At 38.7% G+C, this 23,667-nt stretch overlaps 1 protein-coding gene across 2 annotated transcripts; it reads right to left on the reverse strand.

Annotated features, from left to right (window-relative positions):
* Positions 1 to 11,678: 11,678 nt before the first annotated feature.
* tekt3 (tektin 3) lies at positions 11,679 to 22,046 on the reverse strand. Of its 2 annotated transcripts, none has more exons than XM_017700757.2 (8): positions 21,929 to 22,046; positions 20,881 to 21,506; positions 19,531 to 19,614; positions 18,817 to 18,887; positions 18,529 to 18,672; positions 17,033 to 17,255; positions 14,258 to 14,412; positions 11,679 to 14,095 (listed from the first exon to the last, which is right to left on the reverse strand). In XM_017700757.2, the coding sequence occupies exons 2-8, from the start codon at positions 21,454 to 21,456 to the stop codon at positions 13,879 to 13,881; spliced, it is 1,470 nt and encodes a 489-aa protein (XP_017556246.1). In that variant the 5' UTR covers positions 21,457 to 21,506; positions 21,929 to 22,046; the 3' UTR covers positions 11,679 to 13,878. The 2 variants fall into 2 exon arrangements, with proteins under 2 accessions (XP_017556246.1, XP_017556255.1); XM_017700766.2 differs by having other exon boundaries at positions 20,881 to 21,485; positions 21,929 to 22,032.
* Between the last annotated feature and the right edge of the window lie 1,621 nt (positions 22,047 to 23,667).

The raw sequence follows: 23,667 nt of genomic DNA on the forward strand, positions 1-23,667 counted from the left end.
GACACTGGGGAGAGGCGCTGTATGTGTTCACAATGGCTTATTTGGCCTATCACTTATTTTTTCTGCACAGTGTAAAACCAAAGGATGTTTGTGGGATTTAGAGAACAAAAAAAGAATAAAAGAATTACTTCCATAAACATACTGTGGATGAAGTTTACACCAAGTCCAGCTACCATCACTTTGACTACACAGTTTATGAACCTGAATAAAAAAACTCAAATAACACTCAATGTTTCAATACAGTTACCAAAGGTTAGTGTGAAGCTTTGGCCACTGACTTAAGAAAACAATTGTTAGTTAATGTGGTAGTGTGTTAAAAATGTTGAAATTTTATAGCTGTGATAGAACAATAATAGACAGCTTAGCAGAGGCAGACTGTGGCAGAATGACAGCACTTACTTGTGATCTACTGATTCATCTCTTAGACAGGAATACATTCCATAATACTAAAAAATAGGTTGGGAAAAAATCTAATTTGCTTTTCTCCTTTATCTCAAATAACATTGATCAGCCAAGACCTGTTGGGAGTTATGAAGCTAATGTATCTATGAAAGTACTGACAAAATCAGGCCTCAAGACGGCTGCTGCACTGTTCTGAGCTACAAGCAAAGTACTTTTGGCCACAGGTCATAGTAGGTCATATAGTACCAGAAACCACTATTTGAGATTTACTTTACTACTATGTGCACTCAGAATCTTAATTAGCTACTTGAATATCAAAGCCGGGCGGCACGGTGGCGTGGTGGGTAGCGCTGTCGCCTCACAGCGAGAAGGGCCTGGGTTCGATTCCCCGGCCGGGTGACCGGGGTCCTCTCTGTGTGGAGTTTGCATGTTCTCCCCGTGTCTGCGTGGGTTTCCTCCGGGTTCTCCGGTTTCCTCCCACAGTCCAAAGACATGTAGTCAGGCCAATTGGACATGCTAAATTACCCCTAGGTGTGAGTGTGTGAGTGACTGTCTGTGTCTGTCTGTCTGCCCTGTGATGGACTGGCGACCTGTCCAGGGTGTATCCTGCCTTCCGCCCGAAGACTGCTGGGATAGGCTCCAGCATCCCCCCGCGACCCTGACGGAGAAGCGGTTTAGAAGATGGATGGATGGAATATCAAAGCTCCACTGCAAAACTAAAAAAAAAAAAAAAAACTAGAAAACTAACAAACAAAGAAACAACAAAAAACTTCACACAAGGTTACATACATGATAATACATCTGAGACAGCGTCTACAGAACTGCTTAAAGTTGAAGTGATATGGAATAATTGTTAGCCTGTTTGTTTGACTTCCATTCATGTTTGCCCTTTCCTGGTGCCACCATGCGCTTCCTCAAGCCTGTCAGCATATATTCATTACTCTCATAGAGTACACACAACCATGAGACCCACAGTAGTGAAACACTCATCACATTCACAGCACACTTTAGCACTCAGAACGCGTACACTTTTATCTAGGTCACATTTCTAATCAGTTGTAATGGCTTTGCGTATTTCAAGGGCACACATAGAAATTCACACTTTGAGATGATGTGAAATAGCATCTCTCTCTCTCTCTCCCTCCCTCTCTCTCCCTCTCTCTCCCTCTCATTTCTATTCTGAAGAAGCACATCATACTTCCTGTGGTTTCCCTGGAGACGGAACCATAAATAAACATTAGGGCGGGAATAAAAATCCTTGAATTGCCCTACAGCATGATTCAGCACCATGATTCAGGGAAAAGGGGGAGAAAGAGAGAGAGAGCGCGAGAGAGAGAGAGAGAGAGAGAGAGAGAGCGCGAGAGAGCGAGATCATTGAATGCAGTTCTCTCTGAATTCATTGTTGCTACAAGTTCAAGCCCTCTGAAAATGAAACATGGTAAATTGCCACTGTACTGTATTGTCATATGCTTCATACAGGCTGCTTTACATTTTTTGTATACAAACTTCTGCATGGAAAAATGTTTTAAAGCAGTCATTCAGTCATATGAATCACTGAGACTCCCTGGACCATTCTGGTCTGTGTGGTCCTCCCTCCACACTCACTGCCACATGCCTGCTTCTCTCTGCCAACACCGCCCCAATACTCATTGTTCTGCTGTGGAAAGAGTTCCCACACAGATGCCAGAATTACAATATTATTGTTCCTCAAGTGAGCTACTCAAATCAGAGTAGCTCCATGTCTGTTGTAATGGTCTAGGCAGTGGTCACACTGAATGTAATGCAATGAATTTACTTAATTCAAAATAAAGCCTTCCAGTTATTTTACTTTGTTTCTTAGTTTTAGTTGATGTAAAATATCTTATTACTGTGGATAAGATCTACTTATTTGATGTACTGAATTTGCTTAACTCACTTTTACATGTATTTGTTTCATTAAAAAAAAAGTAAAATGACAAAAAAAAACCAAACGTTTTTTCTGTAAATTAAATGGGTCACTGTGAAGAACCACATAAAGGTTCAATACCACTTAAGGTTTTTCACAGAGTCGTCTGTGTCTCTGTGTCTCTCTCTCTCTCTCTCTCTCTCTCTCTCTCCTCAGTTTAGTTATTCATAGTTCCACCTGCTATGTAGGTCCTCACATTATACAATGCCATTAGACTGGCAGTCTGGGAGGGTTGATGCTAACTCATGCTTTTTCCAAGACTCCACCAAATCTTTTCAAACTGCTGCTAACATCTCACTTGGAGCTAACAGCTCTCTTGGATTCTGGGTCAATAACAGTGCCAATACATAGAGTGCTGTGCCTCTCTGGAACCCCCAGAATTATTATTTTTCGGCTGCATAGTTAAGGGGTGTAAGCAAATATGAATAACTTCTTCAGATTGAACAGATAGTGCTTTCTAACCTGAAACAAATATTAGTGTTGACTGTCAGACATTTGTGACTTACTTGATTTTTATACCCAAGGTACATTAGACTTAAAACTCAATCTGCTTGCTCATGTAAATCTGTGGCCATATAGTTGATTTAGCTTTTTCTGTAGATCATGGCCTCGCTAAATATATTAACACAGTGGAATAGCTTATGGATCAACCAAGGAAAGCAAACAAGAAAAGTTATGCATACAGCCTGTGGATTGATTCAGTAGCATTGACTTAAACACAGTCATATTTCTGTACAAACTAGCCCACAGTCTACAAGAAAAACAGGCTTTATTTTACTTGTTTATTGGCTGAAATACAGTTTCAAAAAAATTAAAACATTCATCCGTCATTTCCCAGCAGAGTCACCACTCCATATAGCCCACTTGGATCATGTGCTGCACACAGAGTAACATCTGCTGGGGTCTCTATTGAAATGGTGTTTATAGCTACAGCCCAGCTTGGATTCTGATCTTTCTAAAGTAATGTAACAACCCCAAAACTAAAGAAAATCTGATATAAACATTATCTGGTGACTGTTGTTGCCAACTGTGAATGTATTTATATTACATATATGTAACTATAAAAAAAATATGCAACAATATCCAGGTTATGCCACTCCCACTTCTGTTCCAAATCCAAGGATGAATACAGATATTTGCAGCACAGAATAGATACAAATAGTACAGTATACAGTATGCATGCATACACATCAGCGCACAGACATGCCAAAGTGAAGAAAGAACATTTGGTTAATGCAAATGCTTTTGTTCAGCTTATATACATCATGAAGAACTGACAGTTGGCATAACTGAGATTGTGTGTTGAGGAACCACTTTGAGCTGGAGTTCCTTTTTTTCCCCACTGTGGTCATGCTGCAGTTAGAATGATGGACAGACTGTGGTTGAAGCCTCTTATCAGTGACGCTTCAGAATTCCTGCTTTATAAACCGTAATGTCAACGGTCTTTCAGTTCTGCAGCCCAGTCTGTGCACTCTCAAAAGTGAGAAATGTTGCTCTCTTTTTTCTCCCTCTTTGTCTGCTGTTTAGTGTCTAATACATGAATAGCATGGTAGAAAAGACTGAAACAGAGCACCTTGTCCGAGCATCTCATGGAGTCAGTGCTCATTCATTACTGGATGCATTTAGGATTTATTGCACTGTGTGGTTTACTCTGGCGCCTCTATGGTTGAGGTACCAATGTGCTCGTCAGCAAGAGTATCACATATTTCTATGAAGTATGGTGTGAAGAAATGGATATAACTGACTGTCATTTAATGTCATTCAATGCTCATGCACTTTAGACACACATTGATTACACTGGCTACTTTTGTTTGTCTTTTCAATTCGTGATGCCTCTGAAGACCAAACCCTTAAAGTATTTTATGGTATGGTATCTTTTGTCATGGTGTGTGGTGACTCCTGTTGAGAAAGTACATGACTATGGTTTGCGAGCACTTGTTCCATTTGATCTGTTATGGTTATTTGGTTGAGGGTTTTGAACATTAAACTGCAGACATATTACTCCGTAAGTAACATTATTCAGTAACTACTGGAAAAGCCAATATTTTGTCTCATTAGCTTATGAGAAGTAGCCCAAATTTGTTTGTCAGTCATGGCTGTTGTTCAAAACAAGCAGACATTCTGCCAATAATGGTGGCTAAATCATGCAAAGATTTTTGTTTGACAATATACACTCACTGGCCACTTTATTAGGCACACCTGTTCAATTGCTTGTTAACACAAATAGCTAATCAGCCAAACACACGGCCGCAACTCAATGCATTTTTGGCATGTAGAGGTGGCCAAGACAACTTGCTGAAGTACAAACCGAGCATCAGAATGGGGAAGAAAGGTGATTTAAGTGACTTTGAGCGTGGCGTGGTTGTTGGTGCCAGACAGGCTGGTCTGAGTATTTCAGAAACTGCTGATCTACTGGGATTTTCACACACAACCATCTCTAGGGTTTATAGAGAACGGCCCGAAAAAGAGGAAATATCCAGTGAGCGGCAGTTGTGTGGACGAAAATGCCTTGTTGATGTGAGAGGTCAGAGGAGAATGGGCAGACTGGTTCCAGATGATAGAAAGGCAACAGTAACTCAAATAACCAATCAAAATCTCTGAGGAACGTTTCCAGCACCTTGGTGTAAGTATGCCACGAAGAATTAAGGCAGTTCTGAAGGCAAAAGGGGGTCCAACATTTTACTACCTAATAAAGTGGCCGGTGAGTGTAATTCTACACAGCTTATGTATTCATACATGAGCAGGTAGTTAATAATTTATAATAATTATTGAAAAAAAAGTCAGAACATTAATAACATTCATTTATAATTGATCCAAAATTGTTTTTGTAAGGCATCAAATTCGCCATGAGGCATTTATAAACTTCAATTTCTAAAAACTTGGGACAGTTTGTGAAATGTAAATTAAGACTGAAAGTGTCCATCCATCCATCCATTTTCTAATCCGCTTCTCCGTCAGGGTCGCGGGGGGGTGCTGGAGCCTATCCCAGCAGTCTTCGGGCAGAAGGCAGGATAGCCAGTCCAGTCCATCGCAGGGCAGACAGACAGACACAGACAGTCACTCACACCTAGGGGTAATTTAGCATGTCCAATCGACCTGACTGCATGTCTTTGGACTGTGGGAGGAAACCAGAGAACCCGGAGGAGACCCACGCAGACACGGGGAGAACATGCAAACTCCACACAGAGAGGACCCCGATCACCCGGTCAGGGAATCGAACCCAGGCCCTCTTTGCTGTGAGGCGACAGCGATACCCACCACGCCACCGTGCCGCCTGACTGAAAGTAGTGACTTTTAAATCCACTTTGACTTGTATTTAAATGAAAACTGTATAAATAAACATTAATTTTCTTCATTGTTTTTGCCAATAAACACTTGTTCTGAAATGGTTCCCTGCAACATTCTCAGGGCACTTGGAATCTTGTGAAATGTTCAAAAATATCAAACAAGCAGTGCAAAAGTGCTGGAGTATAATCGGAGCATGCAAGAAAGGCTTAGTTCTTTATGAGTATGGATGCAAGTATGGATCATTCCTGACAACTTTGCCAAAAAAAAAAATAATTTACACATAATTAATCAGTTTAAGGACAACCTTCTTTGATGAGTGATTACAAGGACTTTAGATGTTTCATCCTCTACAATGCACAACATCATCAACATTTTTGGGCAATTTAAAGAAGACTGTAAAGAAAATTACAACTGAATGCCCATGACATTTGATCCCACACACAGCACTGCAATTAAAACTAGCCTCCTTCTGTGATAGATTTCATCACATGGGCTCAAGAATACTTTCACAAACTGTTGTCAATAAACACTGCCTGCTTGTTGCACGATCCATAAATGCAAGTTAAGACTGTGCTAAGCACAACAGAAGCCATATGTCAGCAATGTCCTGCTGACTTCTCTGGGCTCAAGCACATCTGAAATGCACAAATGACTGATAATTGTTGCACATTGTATATTGTGTGAATGTGTATTGTGATCTGATTAGTCAACCTTTCAGGTTGTTTATGAAACTAATGGACATTGTGTTCTTTGAGCCAAAGAACAAAGGAACCATCCAAATTTTTATGAGAATAAACTTCAAAAGCCACAGTCTTTGGTGGGGGTTTGTATAACTGTCCATGACAAAGGTAGTTTGCACATCTATGAAGATACAATTAACATTAAAAGATACATACACATTTTGGAGCATGTGAGGCCCTTCAGATGGCTGTTTTAGTGGTGTTCATGCTTATTTTAACATGACAATGCCAAGCCACGTTTTTTTCATGTGCTACAATGGCATGGCTGCATAAATAGACAGTGTGGGTGCTAAACAGGCCTGTCTGCAGTCCAGACCTGTCTCTCATTGTGTATGCAGCTGAAGACTGACATTGTGGTAAAAATGGCAAATTATTCCATTTTTAAAATTGGAACAGTTTGTGTTGACAGTCCCTTGATGATTATTGAGTATTGTTAAAAGGTGATTTTACTAATTACTGCTTTCTGTTTTGATCAGCCTTTCATGTTGGAATTGAGGTTTGTTTGACATTCAACATGTAACTGTTGTCTATATCTCTAGCCTCATCTGAAGTGAGACAGAAACTCAAATTAGTTGAATGTAGCTCTGATATAAATAAACTGTGGATATGCAAAGACTGCAGTGAGGATTCCAGAGAGAATTCCTCAGAGCCCAGGGTTGAGGGGAGAGGGTGAAGGCCAGCTATTTGTATCCACTGCATCATATGTTTTGCTGGGGAAAGAGACATACACACACGTCCCTGTGTAAAGCATGGGGCTATGATCAGCCATGGTAAAGTGGGGGGTGGGGGTCCCACTGTGTATCCTTCACCATGTCAAATAATGATGTGATGAGAGATTCTGAAAGAGCTATGATTCCAGGGACACTGCAGAGGTTGTAGTCTTAGTAACAGCGTGAGCTTGGAATTTGGACAGGAAAGGAAAGATAATAGATAGAAAAGGACGGACACTGAAAACTGAAAATGGACAAACAAATGATGGAGACTTTCATGCTATTTCTATTTCATCGCCACTGTAGGTCATGGTCTTCTTCTTCTACACTAACCTACAAGAAAGAGTGCATCTTTTGGTTTTATTAAAGGCATTAAAGCAGTGGTTTGGCCAAAAATACACATTGATTTGCATCTAGAGATTGTTTCTTTAGTTTTGCATTAAGGATAAATGTAGTTAACCAGTAGTGAAAGCTTAAAGCCAATTCTTAGCATGCAAAATGCATGCAAAAGTCATTGCAAACCACATGGAGTTATACTTTATAGTATAAATAGTATATAGTTATGTGATTTCAGACTATTATGGCAAAAAGTAGCAGCCTGAATGTTGTCTGAACTTTTCTATGTTGTACAGGGTCAGGAACCATATATGAAGTCTGGTTGAGATTACTCAATAAGTCCACATGGTTTGAATCAAGTGCATGGTGATTTAGGCATGTCGTTTACAAGATACTAACATGTGTCTTCAATTACTTGTTAGCTACAGTAGCCTTGTAGTTCCAGTGGAGAACCAAAGAAGCACATTTTAGACAACATGTCTTATCAGATCTATTGCACTTAAGTTGATGGGAAAATTATGTACATTTGAGTTTTGACTGAGCAGTTATAGTTTTCTCTATAATTTACACATGGATTTTTTGATATGTCATGGTAACAGTAAAGGATTTTGATTGACAGATACAATGAGACAAAGGGTGAGATCCTGTATATCTGAAATCAAGGTCTTTTCCCACCTAGTTTGTTTGTTAAAGTTCTCAGTTGACTGTGCGGTTTTGTGACGTAGCTTTCGGTTCTGCTGATTTAACTCTGCAGTGGCTAAAGCACCAAACTGTACTTTGTTGTTTGTGTATTTGTTCAAAGTTCTAAAGGGTACATGTGGTCTTTCTAAAAAATAGAGATATTTTAAGTCTAAATTGTACCACAATTACAGCAATAATAATAAACCTTACCTGACAGTGTTTCTTTATTTTTATATTTTAACCAATAAGGCTGCTTATGCTTGGAAAAATACATTCCACAATTAATGTAGCAAAACCAAAAGCATATCTTGACTATTATTTTGCTGTTCTTAGCAGCAGCTCATGCTGAAAGAATGATAGGAGCAGATGTTAAAACAGGCAGATTACGCTGACAGTACAGTGCTGATGCGTTGCGAGAAGAAGAGAAAACCATGCTATGATGTTAAAGTCCTTAATTTGGTGCAGACCATGGTAGAAATACATTCCACCAGCAGCAAACTGAACCAGGGTCGACGTGGATATAATCTTTGCTTTACTATGGCTCATTCGTTTGGTGCAGACTCAAATACATGTTGTCAAAAAGGACCAATCTAATGAAAAAGTTTGAATCTGCACCATAAAATATAGATGTAAAAGAGCCTTTAGAGAGATATAGAGAAAGAAAGAGAAGAACTGGATCCATCTTAACTTTCACACACAGCTGGGTACAGGATCTCAGTCACAGCTGGGATCTCATTATAATGTTTTGACTGCAAGTTTTCCTTTGTGGTAGCAATGAAAGTCACAGAGTAAATGTGAAAATGACAGTGACCCAAACAGTGAACTTATAAACTCACCAAATTCTGCTGAACTCTGCATTTGGTTGGTTCATATTTTTATTTTAAAGGTTGGCCTACCAATTTTCATATTTTTATACTGTCTGGTGGAGTTCAGTTGTCTATAATTAGGACCAATTGATTAGAGAAGGGGTCAGCACCTTGTGGCTCCGGAGTTCTTTTACTGTTCTATTGTTGCCACAGCAGAATTAGATTTTTGAGTAAAAATAAAATAATAATTCACCTTTGCAGTAAAATAAAGCTATGTTTTAACAATAAATGGTACCTGTAATGCCTATAACTGCTAATTTTGGTTGGCACATAAACTGCTGGTCACCACAGCAACACAGATGAAAATCATGCCTGGTTAGTAATTAATGAAACAACAAAGAGAAAGATCTAAAACAAACATGGATAATTTGGAGACCAGTACTCCAGCTCTCATAAAACTCTGAAACACTAAAAAGTCAGCTTCTTGTTTAAATTTTCCCATTCCTCCTTCTCAGGCATCTCAGGCACCATTTAAGGTGGAACAGGAACATTTAAACACGAAGCTGACTTTAGCCTCATAAAAAAGTCGAATGTTGAGAGACGTTTCATAATAAACTATTCTGCTTCTATGGAAAAGTTTTCTGCCAGAGATGTGAGAAATGCTTGAAATAAAGCAAAGTCTGCATTATTTTATAGCCTATACTAAAACATTAGCAAACACAGACATATTTTCAGTCAAGATGTTAAATTGGATATACACTGAACAAAAATCTAAATGTAACACTTTAGTTTTTGCTTTAAGACTTTTTCAATATACACAAAAGGCCTTTTTCTCCCAAATATTTTACACAAATGAGTTTAAATCTGTGTTAGTGAGCACTTCTCCTTTGCCAAGATAATCCATCCACCGCACAGGCGTGGCATATCAAGATGCTGATTAGACAGCATGATTATTGCACAGGTATGCCTTAGGCTGTCCACAATAAAAGGCCACTCTAAAATATGCAGTTTTATCACACAGCACAGCCACAGATGTCGTAAGCTTTGAGGGAGCGTGCAATTGGCATGCTGACTGCAGGAATGTCCACCAGAGCTGTTGCCCATGAATTGAATGTTCATTTCTCTACCATAAGCCACAGACAACGAACACAGGTGCATTTTATTGATGGCATTTTGAGCACACAGAGATACCATGACGAGATCCTGAGGCCCATTGTTGTGCTATTCATCCATGACCATCACCTCATGTTGCAGCATGATAATGCACAGCCCCATGTTGCAAGGATCTGTACCCAATTCCTGGAAGCTGAAAACATCCCAGTTCTTGCATGGCCAGCATACTCACCGGACATGTCACTCATTGAGCATGTTTGGGATGCTCTGGATTGGCATATACGACAGTAAAACTGCACATTTTAGAGTGGCCTTTTATTGTGGCCAGCTTAAGCCACGCCTGTGCCATAATCATGCTGTCTAATCAGCATCTTAATACACCATACCTGTGAGGTGGATGGATTATCTCGGCAAAGGAGAAGTGCTCACGAACATAGATTTAGACACATCTGTGAACAATATTTGAGAGAAAAAGGCCTTTTGTGTACATGGGAACAAAAACAAAAGCGTTTATATTTTTGTTCAGTGTAGTTGTGACTGGTGGTTTGATTTTTGTTGAAGGGACAAAATGGCTCTTCTTAACATTTGAGTTGCTGATTTAGGGTTATGTTTAGGTGTTCAGTTGAGGCCGAGATAAAGTGAGTTTAGGTTAAGTTTAGGTTTTGCGGTTAAGGTAAGTTTAGAGTTATAGCAGGTTTAGGGCCAAGGAAAAGGAAGGTTGAACTAAATAAATATTTAGTCGAATGTAAATTAAAGATGAGGCCTGCTGCTATGAAGTATGTGCAGTGCAGCATCGGAATACAGTGTTAACATGCTTTTTGACTGGTGTCATTGTCAGTCTGTTCATGTCGTAAATCCCTCAGTGCTTTGATTCTGAAGCCAATCCCATTTACTGTAGAGTATAAAGGGTGAAAAGCAGGGAGAATCTCACTTCCATGTCAAGCTCCAGTCAAACAATGACTCTTATTTGTTTTGAGCAAGACTTGACATTCCAGCTTTAATTCAAAGGTCATTGCAAGGAAGCTCTGGGCTCAATCAATAGTCTGTCTGGTTACTGTGGGCAACACTGAACTTCTTGGCACTTATATGTGCTCTGTATTCAAGATCAAAACACCAAATTCCATTGGATAGTCTTTAAGAATTTATGAATGACCATGAGCTGTAGCTGACATAGGGCAGCTTTCATTCTGTTGGGCCAGGATAATGAAGATCATAACAGTACGAGTGAGAGGTGTGTAGTTAGAGGCTATTTCACAGTGTTAAAGCTTACTGACCAAGAATCAGTGAGCAATAAAAATGATATAAACCGAACGCATTTGACCAAAGGAAGGTATTGCTTTATCTGTCACAAGGTAGAAGGGAGAAATCCAAAACTTTTACAGTATGTGTAAAATCAGGGGTGGGTGTCTGAATGCTGACATGTGGTTTAGATTGCACTCAGTTTCTACTCAAACACATGTGTCTGCCTGACTGTCTCCACATCTGTTTCTCTGGTGGGTGTTTGAACTTCAGAGGGTCATGAAAAGAAGTGCTGTTCTTTTTCAGTTTGTGCAGAGAAAAAACCATGTGACACTGAGAACAGGATGGGTTTGCTAAATGGTGTGCAGTAGAAAGAACAAAGATCACAAAAGGACCTTAAAAAAGACTTGACCACATGTTTAAAGGATGATATATATATATATATACATACTGAAGTGTAGCCTCTTGTATAAAACCCTGAAGAACCAATACAGGACCAGTAGTAGATATTGTGCATGTCTTGTTTATAAAGAAGTCAGAAGCCAAGTAATTCAGTAAGAAGGAGACGTCTTAGTCACATAGCTGTCATATACACACTGCGCTGTTAACCTTAATTTAAGTAAATCAATCGACAAATTCCAGTCTCGTGACGATGGGTAAAATCCACCCTTACAAATTAGTTTCATAGCATTTACTGAATAATTTATAGTTATAATCAAGGGCCTTAAAATATATAATTAAATAACAAAGCTATGCTTAAAGAGAAATCCCACAGTTTTTTAAACATTTCCACATAATTAAATTATTGGAAGGCAAAAAAAAAATTCACCAGAGTTGTTTGATGTCAAAGGATTCATTGAATTGTTATACTTAAATGTTGAGAATGTAAAATAGTAATAAATCTGAACAGTTAATTGGGGACTATTTGTCTTTAGAATGCTCGACTTCTCCACCATCAATGGATTTTTATTATTATTCTTATTTTTTAATCCATGAATGGATTATGCTTTTGTCGCTAATCTTCTCTGAAAACTCTCTCAAAACAAGGTCTCAGGAATCAGGCAGAGTATTCATAACAATATAATGTAATAGCCTTCTTTGACGGAGCTTTAAGAGGCATTCAACTCCTCAGAGGTCTGGTCCTATTGCCACCATCATGAAAAAGACTCCCTGTGTAACTTTCATTAGATGATCAAACCACTCTGAAGGACTTTGTTTAATTTTTTTAAGCTTAACATTACATTTGATAAGCTAATTCTAAGCTTGTGAAAGGAGAATTTCAACAAATTCCACCAAAATTCCAAGTGTCACTTGGTAATCTCTCAATACAGTCAATTGCTTCTGTAAATGTTTCTTTGCAGGCACAGTCAGATGCAACTGCCTTACGGGATCATTTTATTCAAAACACCAGTAGTGCTAACTGGCTCTTATTCTTTTAAACAGAATTGATTACATTGTTTTTGGTGAGGTTTTTACATATTAAAAACCCATGTAAAGTCCATGTAAAGTAAATTGGGAGATTTGTTTTTAAACACTTTATACGTGTTAGAAACCAATTGCTGAAACTCATGAGAAGACTGTGAACAATGTATTACTGAATTGTGGAGTTAGATCTTTAAACTCTTTCTCCATTTTTGTGTTCAGGATTATTTAGGCAGGCCTTAAATCATAGTGCACTGGAGCCATGCTCAGCATGACCCCTCCCCTAACACTATAACATTATAAAAACACATTATAAAAATGCATTAGCATCAGTGCTTCTCCCAGCCTAACTTTACTTGGCTAGTTTATACTAGTCAGTAATATCTATTTCTAACTTGCATATATAGGAGAAAAAAAAATGGCCATTACACCATTGCAGAGTGAAAGGAACAAGGTTGATTCTTGGGTTGGTCAGTGTCCTTTCTATGGCTGTGCGGATAATGTGGTGTATGCTGTAGACTAGGGTTCAATCCCCCACCTGGGTAAGCTCCCTATACTATACCAATAAGAGTCCTTGGGCAAGACTCCTAACACTACCTTCGCCTACTTGTGTAAAATGATCAAATTGTAAGTCGCTTTGGATAAGAGCATCCGCCAAATGCCGTAAATGTATATAATAAAGCTGCTAGACAGAGCAAACTCTGTGTGTTTGTGCCAGCTGAAGCTTTGATCATGGCTTCATTTCAATTGAAGAGAGGCTTTGCTGCTCAACCTGGCAAGCTAACAGATATGCTAATGTTAGTATGAAGTTGAGGTTGGCTTCCTATTTGCCAGCTTCTTGTTTGAATTTTCCTGTTCCACCTTAAATAGTGTAACAGTTACATTTTGGTGAACATGAAGCTGAAGAGAGGCAGCCCCTTTTCCAATTGGGCATGGTTTCAACATCTTCAGTGGACACCACGCCCCCTCCCAGAATTGCAGAGCAGAGAATGATTTTTTTTTATGATTTTGAAACCTAATTTTACATAATTGCCCATTTTTGTAATCACTCAAATTTGAATGAGTGGCTAATAACACATTTTTCTATGATGTGACAAACTCAGAACATATTAACATATTGTTATTTCTGCTTTACATGGACCTTATTATTTCTTAAATGGGAAATTTGGACCCAGATGAGAGGGGAAAGGCAGGCTCTAAGTATAGCCCACCAAGCGTGGGGTGCTGGGAAAGCTTTTCCGCATGCTCATGCATTTCTCCTGATCCAGGAACAGGGAGTTGGCCTTGACTGAGATGTCATGCTCCAGAGCCACTTTGGTCTTCACTAGGTTCTGCAGAGTGTTTTCAGCCTCCATCAGCCTCTCCCTCAGTTTGTGAATGGTGTCCTCAATCTCCCTCACCTCAATCACCAACCTGAGAGGGCAAAAACAAGATGAAGCCCCAAAAAGAAAACAGTTGTACCTGTTCAATAGTGAAATCTTGAGGGTTTTTGACAAGCAAATTGGATCCTTTTTTTTATTTTCCTGAAAGAAAAAAAAAAAAAATCGCCTTAAAAGTGTGGAATAAGGGGTCCACCTGTGATGTGGATTATCTCTGCAGAGCTCTACATTGGGCCTGCGGATTCTCTCCTCCAGACGGGTTTGTGCCACCTTTAGAGGGCTCTCCTTATCACGAATGGCCTTTTTCAGGGCCTCAATGAGCATCTCAGTCTGAAAGATCTCCTGAAGGGTCTGAGAGAGACAGAAGTGTATTTGGAGATGTGAGTGAGTTGAAGATGATTACCTTTTCAATGTAAGTGTGGATCAAAACACTATCCTGAATTCATGCTGAAAATAAAATGTAGACCTAATTTGATGTTTTATAGTTGATAAAAGAAGATGAAATTTAATGGAATATTAAAAACTATGTGCAAATTAAACAGATATCAATTGAGGTTGTATTAGTACCACCAATACATTTAATAGCCAAATTATGTTAATGCCAGAGATGGGTCACAAACTATAAATTCATACTCAGGATGACTGTAAATTGCCCCGGCTCACAACTTGTCTCAGAATTAACTGACTCAGGTCAGACTCAAGACCAAAGACTGAAATTTAAGCCTAAACACTATACAAACCAGACTGATTAACTCAGGACTGCCAACCTTAATGTGGCAAAAGAATATAATCTTTAATTTCCAACTTTACATTTCTGACCAGTCAGTTTGGCTTCAGTCCTGTGTGGTCATTACTACAGTGCTATTTGAGTCCTCAGTAACATCAGGTTCAACACAGCTTCAGAGAACAAGCATTTCATTATAAAATACCTTCATGCTGATGGACAGAATGAACTGCAATGTGTAGTAATCTCAGTGTAAATAGGTAAAACAACTTGGAACATCGTGGCTAGCAAGTAGTTGTCACGGCTGCTACCAATCCACATATGCTTCAGGACTACAAATTCCCAAGCTCAATTGCAGGATCACATGACCCAGGACACAACACCATCGACCTATCGGAGATCCAGATCACCTGAATACTGATTCCTCACAGCTGTGGAGTATGGTCATGTGATAGTTTAGGATAGATATAAGACCAGGCTTTAGTTTAGCTCTTTGTGAAGTATTATTTTCTTTGGAGACTTACTGAGCATTCTTTCCTGTGTTTATTATCTTCGTGTATGACTTCCTGCCTGTTATTTCTCTTGACCCTGTTTTCCCTTTTGGTATCTACGCCTGGTTTGTTTGCTACTTTGGTTTTTTGCCTTGCCCTATCTTGTGTTGTTTGCCTTGATTACTTTATGGATCATCCTGGATATGACCAATGCCTGTTTTTTGACTCCTCTCTGCCTGTCCCCAAGTAAAACTTCACCTTTGGTTTTGAGCCGTGAGCATCGGCTTTCTGATCGCACATCACAGTAGTCTAGACAGTGAGCATGCTAATTAGCAATCACCAATTAAGATGAAGTTGTAAGCTAATCTATCTTAAAAAATAGCCAGATTATCAAGATAGCTAGCACACTCGCTATACAAATGGCAGACAAACCAGCCATTTCAAGTTGTTTTGCCACTTTCCTTTAAACACCATATTTATGCCATGAAATGCTTCAGTTCTCTCCTTTAGACTGAATGTTTTTCCATAAATTTCTTTTAACATATTTTAAAATGATAGGTTTCCAGTCATTGTTTACTGTTGTAAAATCCAGTGTCTGCAGGTAATAGCAAGACTAAAGATGTGAGACTCAACTCATACTCACACACCAGATACTCAAGACTCAACTCTGGCTTATGTATATCACTTCAACCTAAATCTTATTAAAATACTGAAATGATCGCTCTGTCTCGGTGCAAATTCCAAAACAAATGCTTGAATGAAAGTTATTAACTAAAGGTAAGACAATTTCACTTAAATTACTTGAAAAAAGTAACATGTCTAGAGATAAGCTGGATAATGCGCAAAGAGTCAAGTAAGGAAATCTCCCATATTTTCACTCATTAAAATACTAATTTTTCATGGTCACATTATTTTTAACTTGGCTCCAATCTGCTCTTTTTTCCCTTTTGCACATTTGATGTATTCACAGTTGTCTAGTCACTAAAGCGCTAAGCCCAGGTGGCAGTGCTTTATTGGTTACCTTGTGCCCCTGATAAGAGCTGTCAATTGCTTAAGCCAGCCAGAGAGCATGGGGGCCTCATCATGGCCTTCAGTTAAACCTCTGCACAATAGCATAGTGTGTTATCACACATGCATGGTGCAACAAGTTCACTCTTCCAGGTCCTCTTTAGCAGTATTTAGCAGAAAACCCAGTTTGGCCTATTTGAATGCCTGTGCCTATAATGCAATTACAGCAGCGGCATCTGAATTTAGCACACACACTGATCCAATCATGAAGGATGGTGGGGGAATCTGGAGGTTGTACATTTTGTAGAATTGAGAAATGCATTCAAAGGGCTTGTTAGTCAGCCATCATTATACTGAGATAACTCAAGCTGTGGAAAGAACCCCATTACCTTATTTGTTACAGGAAATGTTAATGAAACTTCAATGGAAATATGGTCACATATCCAAGGGCAGCTGGTTGTTGTTACCATGATTCAAAATGAACTATTTGGATTAAAGTTATGCCTCTGAGAATGAATAACAACAGCCTGAGAATTTCACAAATGATGTTGGATTTCACCACAAAGCATGCAAAGAAATGATCCGGCACAAACAGATTGCTAGATGACCAATTTCAAAAAAGGCCGCACAGAAAGAAAGCCTTGGTTGTAGGCTAACAACCACACAGTAGTTTTAAGGGTCTTTTATAATTGTTTTCGTCAAGGTTAAGCAGGGACATGAGCAGGGATATGGGCATTGTATACCTCACCTTGGCCAAATGAGTCTGCAGGCTGTTTTTGGCTTCAGCCATCTCAGAAATGCGGTTGGTGAACGCTACATTGACGGTGTTGAACTGGTTCCACATCTCATTGGAAGTGGTGTTGAGCAGCACCTCGATCTCATCTCGGAGTTTATGGGATGCAGCTCGCTCACTCTGAGAGTGGAGGATGTTATCATCCGTGAATTTTGACCAGGAATCAGGTAAGCTCAGGCTTTGATGAGAGTTAAAAAGAGAAAAATCTGTCTGTTAGATACAATTAAGCAGTTAACACCATATTTGACTGATTCAACCTCTTAACAAGCATTCAGGGGTTTAATTGGTCCAGCGCATTTGGTTTATGATAACGATGATTCAGTGTGATAAACCTCACTGACAAACACACCATACCCTCCCTATATACTGCTCTGTGAACATTTGAGGCATAGTCTGCAGATTTTCACAGGGACGCAAGTACTGTTGCAATACTTCCTGGTATTTCATGGTGTTTGTGTCCTACATCAATTTGTTCTTTGACCTTTTAAGTGTCCATTTTACAGAAGACCTTCCTTTTTTTTTTTTTAACTCCCCTGACCAAACACGCATTTATAGTAACTAAGTAGCAAAATTAACCCATTTTAAGTGCATTTTTAATCATTTTTTTTTATTGCAATGTGATACACACACACATTATCTAGGCTGCTTATCCTCCTGGGTCATGGTGGGGGCATTGTTGGAACCCAGCACTCCTTGGGCGGGAGGCAGGAAGAATCCAGAACAGGCCACCAGTCCATCAAAGCGCAGACACACAGACGTACACATTAACACCAAGGGGCAATTTAACATCTCTAATTTGCCTGAAAGCATGTCTTTGGAGTGTGTGTATGTATGTATGTATGTATGTATGTATATATATATATATATATATACACACAAGAAATATAAATACATATATATTTAACTATATATTTACATATTTATATCTTGTATTATATACCCTGTATATTTTATATATATATATATATATATAGAATTAGACTGACTTTATTCACAGGCTGACCACTCTGCTCGTTATGTCACCCACACAGGGTGGGAACCAGGTAATGCATCTGTCAGCAGCTATAGGTAAGTATCTTTGAAGACTTGTTCAAATGTTATTGCTCCACAGTATCTTGATAAAGCATGTTAAATATGTTCTAGAGCTATTCTAGCAGGAATAAAGGTTTTTTGTTAGTTTGTTTTTATTGATTTTGGAATTTGTGTTCTTAATAATGGCAGATATAGAATAATAAAATAGAAAAAACATTACACCAAAAAAAAAAAAAAGTGCATGAACTCTGTTATACCACACATGTACATTCAGTCCAGTAGAGTTTATGAATGGACTGTTATTTCAGCATAAAATGCAATTTATTTACTTATTGATCATTATTATTATTTTCAGCTTGTAAGCCAGATAACCCCTTTCGAGTGTAATAAGCTAAACATATAATGGTTGTGAAACTCACAATGGGTCAAGGCGCTCAATGCCTCTGTAGTAGCTGATGCCGTCCGAGGTGTTCCGCATCTGGTGACACCTGTCGTCAATGCGCTGGGCTGTGACCTTGTCATTCAAATCTCTTTCCAGTTCATGCTGGCATGCTCGATTTGAACTAAGAAAACACATGGGTTCACATACATATGCACATACACAAACACCCACACATAGCAATCACTGTGTTCTCTTCCCTCACTTGTTTGTGCTTTTTTAAGGGGAAGATTAAAGACTGGCTGTAAAATGTTTACTTGAAACTCACGCTAGCTGTGCAATGGCTTTGTCCAAATTCCTCCTCATTCTCTCCTGACACGACTTTATCACCTCCACTTCCTAAGAAAAGGTGAATAAATACAACATAATACAGAGTAAGGGCTGCAGTCAGTATAATGATGATATTACAGAGCAATGGTTCAAACTTTTACACATTAATTGTTCAGTAATGACATGTTTGGTGTCTGAAGTTTGCTTTTTTGGTTTTGCATTGGATCTATGAGCCTAATAACTAGTTGCAATGATCAAATAGACTTGATGTGCTGTTATCTACAAAAAAGGACAATTGCACATGGATAAACAATAGCATCGTAATAGTACGGACTTTTGTTCATTGTTATAGATAATAACATGCTGTATAGAGTCAGAAACCACTGTTTAGCAACAAGCATAAGCAACAATTCCATAGTGGTTCGGTTATGCAGTCTGCACAATGCAAAATAGTGGTTATGAGCTATCATTACTTGCTATCTTAATTAGTCTCATTAGTAAGCCTGATCAATTCAATGGTCAATCACCTCTCAATGACTATGTTCGTTTTAAACTCTTAAATGGCCAGCAAGTTCAATGTTCTATATCTGAACAATAGCTCAATCAGTTTGTATTGTTTCTCTAGCAGTTACTTTTTAATCATCTAAAAAGGACAAAATTTACCTGAGATTTTAAGGGATTAAGGTTAAATGCTTTGCATGCCAGACTCTACCTTGATCAGATCTTTTTCCACATCGTCATGAACAAGGTCAATGGACATCCTCTTCTCTCGGTGGAACAAGCATTCCTGAGACATCTGCAAAAGAAAAGCTATGCATTGAAGCCCATTTCCACAGTTTAAGGAAGGGCATTGACCTGTCAATTGGTCACTTGACTTCAAGGTCATTAATTACTATAGTACTCCTGAATCTCCTTGAATGAACTCATAAGCCTGTTATCAAACCTGAATTGTTTTTGGGCAGACAAAACAGTGTGTGTCTGTCTGTATTTGTATCTCTCTCTCTCTCTCTCTCTCTCTCTCTCTCTCCACATTAAAGACACTGTGCCTTACACCCTGTAGGTGTCTGTTACCTAGACATATGTAAGAAAGCAATGTAAACTGATCCTTCTCCACTGACCCAATCTTGCTACTGGAGCTTTACCCAGATCACTGACATAGGGACATTAAAGAATGACCACCTGGACACTTCCTGTGTCATTTATTTTCAGTTACCTAGCAACAGAGTCCTAGTGACTAGTGGAAAAAAAGTGATATACTTGGGTACGGTAACATGCAAGTTTTGGGCACCTGAGAAAATTCTATTTCAAAAGTAATATAAAAGCATAATATAAATACAAAAGTAATATAAAGGCATAGTAATATAAGGCATATAATACAAATAACATGAATACTATACATATGTCATTGTGTTCATTTAACCATGGCAGCTCAGTGTTGTTTGTGGATGTTTTCCAATATCTAGTTTGGCTAATTAACACTTCATTATGTTAAATCAAGTGATGCTAGTATGCTAGTGATTGAATTGAACAAATGCATGATGATTGGGGACGTCCAGGAAAAATCTGGAATTAAACGGTTTTTCACAATATCATGAGAAAAAAATTGTTACTTATTTACTTTGTTTGTTTATTTGTATCTGTTATAATGATGTGGTGTGTTCATAAGCAAAACATACCTGTTTGTAAGACAAATGGCTTTATATAATGTGCTTTGGTGTTGAGGACTTGGACGGTACTGCGTAATTGTATATGCATATACAATACATAGATGCTGCAGCTGTCATTACAGGACATAGAAAACATGCACATCTCTAGCCTATAGTATGATCCACATACTGCCCATCAAAGCTTAGGGACATTTAGTTGTTCGTTATTAGTTGGCAATAATGCATTCATTGTTCATTGTTGGTTGGCAACAACATATTAAAGACTTAGCAGGTTTATACTGAGAAAAGAAAACTCACAAGTAAGTATTTGTAGAGAGAATAGATCTGTGAAGTTTTGTTATTCTGTAGACCGTATAGACCTGTACTGCTTTTAAAAATGCCCACACACTTCTCACCTGCAGTGGCCCCTCTGTCTCAGCGAGGGCTCTCTCCAGTCTTCTTTTCACCTCATTTAGTGCTGCTATCTCTGTTACCATGTTGTCAATCTCATGGTGCAGCTCAGATCTCCAGAAGCTGATGTCATTGAGCCTCTCTCCGAGGTTCCTGCTGGTGTTCTCCTGTGTCCTGCGGGTCAACTGCTCTCTATCCTGAATCAGCCTGATCGTGTCCCTCCGCAGCCTCTCCGCACTGTTCCTAGACGACTCCGATTCTCGATAGTTGCTGTAGTTGGATTTAAACCAGTCATCTGGTGTATAACGGGTATTCAGTGCTGTTCTGTTGGATGGATAGAACATAGTATTGGCCCGGACCAGCTCTAGGTTGTCCCTCTGGGAGATGGACATGATGGAAGGAATAGCACTTCCGGTCCTGAAGTAGGTGTTAGTCCTCCAGGGCGTGTTGGCATTCTGGTTGGCGGTCAGGGCTGGTTGAAAATTCTTATAACTGGATGCCATAGTGGAAATGGCTGGTAAGAAGTTGCTGATCTTGGGCCGTGCGTATGTGGCCGTCTGCGTGGATCCGATGAGCTCCATATGTCAGTTGAAAATACTCAACGGGCTTTCTTGAGATATGATAATGATAACTTATGATGAAAAGAATGCAGTATTATAATTATGTAATTGTAATATACTAATATAATTCTATAAATATCACTATACATTGAGCAATTTGGTAGGAAATATAATAGTGGTTTTATGTGTCAGACATTATGGCATGCATGATCCACCTATGCAGCTCATTATCTATAATGCCCTGCATCACAACACCTGAATCCACCCTAACTATAAATCACATATGCTAATTGAAGAAATCAATATTTACTTCAATGATTATAAATGTGTAATATTCTACTTGCTATGTAATCCAGTAATACAAAATCTCAAGTTTTACTTTCCCTCGAGCCAGAAGAATGTTGTAAACATTGTTTGGGATTAATCCTGACAGAAGAAAAGAAAACTTGAGTTTAAGCTGTTGTCTATTCTCATCTACATTTTAGAGCCTTACCAGTCCAAATGCTGCATTCACGGTTGACTCAGGTACGCGTGTGGCTGTACAGAGACGCTTCTGGTGAACCAAAGTGCACATTCAGAGTGACTGAATAAGTGTGCATGGCAGGCTGCTGTTCTGCAGTATTGCATTATTGATAGACAGCCATTCTGGCCAGTCAAACTACCCCGAAGCATTTTTTTTGTTGTGAGTAAAGTGAGTCAAGCCACATTAGCCAAAGAGTTGCCTAAGGGGCAGTTGCTATGGGAGTGAAGTTAGGGAAGCTTCTCAGACAAACGAAAGGCCTTTTGCTATTCTCCACTCTGTAGATGATACTGTTTGCCCTGTGAATGGTTATTTCTGTGTTTGTTTTGTTTGCGCCGTGGTGCGTTTTGAGTCCATTGCCTTTTTATCACAGCTTCATGGATTGTCAGTGTTTCATTGTTGTTTTCTTGTTTATTCTACATGAATCTGACTACTATTCTACAACTCTGTTTCCAAAAAATTTGGGACAGGGTGCAAAATGCAAGTAAAAACAACATGCAGTGATGATCATTTACAACCCTATTTTTAATTGAAAATAGTACAAAGATAACATCAGATATTGAAACCAAGAAATGTTGTTGTATAAAAAAATATGTCCATTTCATTTACAATCTGAAGCCAGTAACACTAAGTTGGGGGTCTCCTTTATCACACTTTTCCTTTCATAACTTGCCAAATGTTTTTAGTGCCAAATAGGTCTGGACTGTAGACAGACCAGTTTAGCATCTGGGCTCTTTTAATACGGAGCCATGTTGTTGTAGTACATGCAGATAACGTGTGTGTATAATAATATTATTATTATTATTATTATTATTATTATTATTATTATTATTATTATTACTACTGCTATTACTACTATTTATTAGGTACACAGTTTGTTTTATTTTGTACCAAATACATCCCACTTCCCTTAACACGTCTGTATGGGCACCCCTGTTCAAACTGTTTTATTGATTTTCTAAGATTAAATACGTTAACACATCCTTCACAGAGAACCCATATCTGCACATTTTAATAGACAAACTACTGTTTATTTGCTAAATTGTATATATTGGGAGGAAAAAAAAAAACATGAAATGTGGCCTGTGCAAAAGTTATGCCACTAAAATGTGAAGAAAGGTCATTTTAAACATGTTCTCTGTAGAGGATGCAGTATTTTAATAAACACTTGTTTATTAAATGAACCAAACATGTCATTTAAGCACGTTTTCTTTAGCGTGGTCCCATTACTTTAGCATTTGACTGTATTTAGTCAGCAAGTTCGATTTCTGATCTATATGAAGTGCTGACACAGGAGAGCTGCATGTGGGGGCCAGTCAGACCCCCTGGTGCGTCTCTGTATGAATCTCTTTTGGCCAGCATTCATCCTGAACCAATGAGTAAGCTGTCACACAATCCAGTCATGCCAAATTAATCACCCATGAAAACAAAAGATAGCTGAGGCAACTGGGCACGCAAGTCCTCTAGAGCTACACACACTCTGCTCTCACACACTGGGAATCGACTGTAGCTGCTTTGTAGATATTATTTTAGCTGTATATTTAATCATTTCAATAGTCTCTTTACCTAATCTTAACAATCTAGCATTACAATTGTATTAACGCAAATTGCTCTGTGTCATTTATAGGGACTAATTTAAAGATATTTTAACTTCTCTCATTCTCATAACTACAATGTAAACATTGATTCTATAAAAGTTAAGCAATAATAAG

This window comes from Pygocentrus nattereri, chromosome 13 (genome assembly GCF_015220715.1).
Source record: "Pygocentrus nattereri isolate fPygNat1 chromosome 13, fPygNat1.pri, whole genome shotgun sequence".
Lineage (NCBI taxonomy): Eukaryota > Metazoa > Chordata > Actinopteri > Characiformes > Serrasalmidae > Pygocentrus > Pygocentrus nattereri.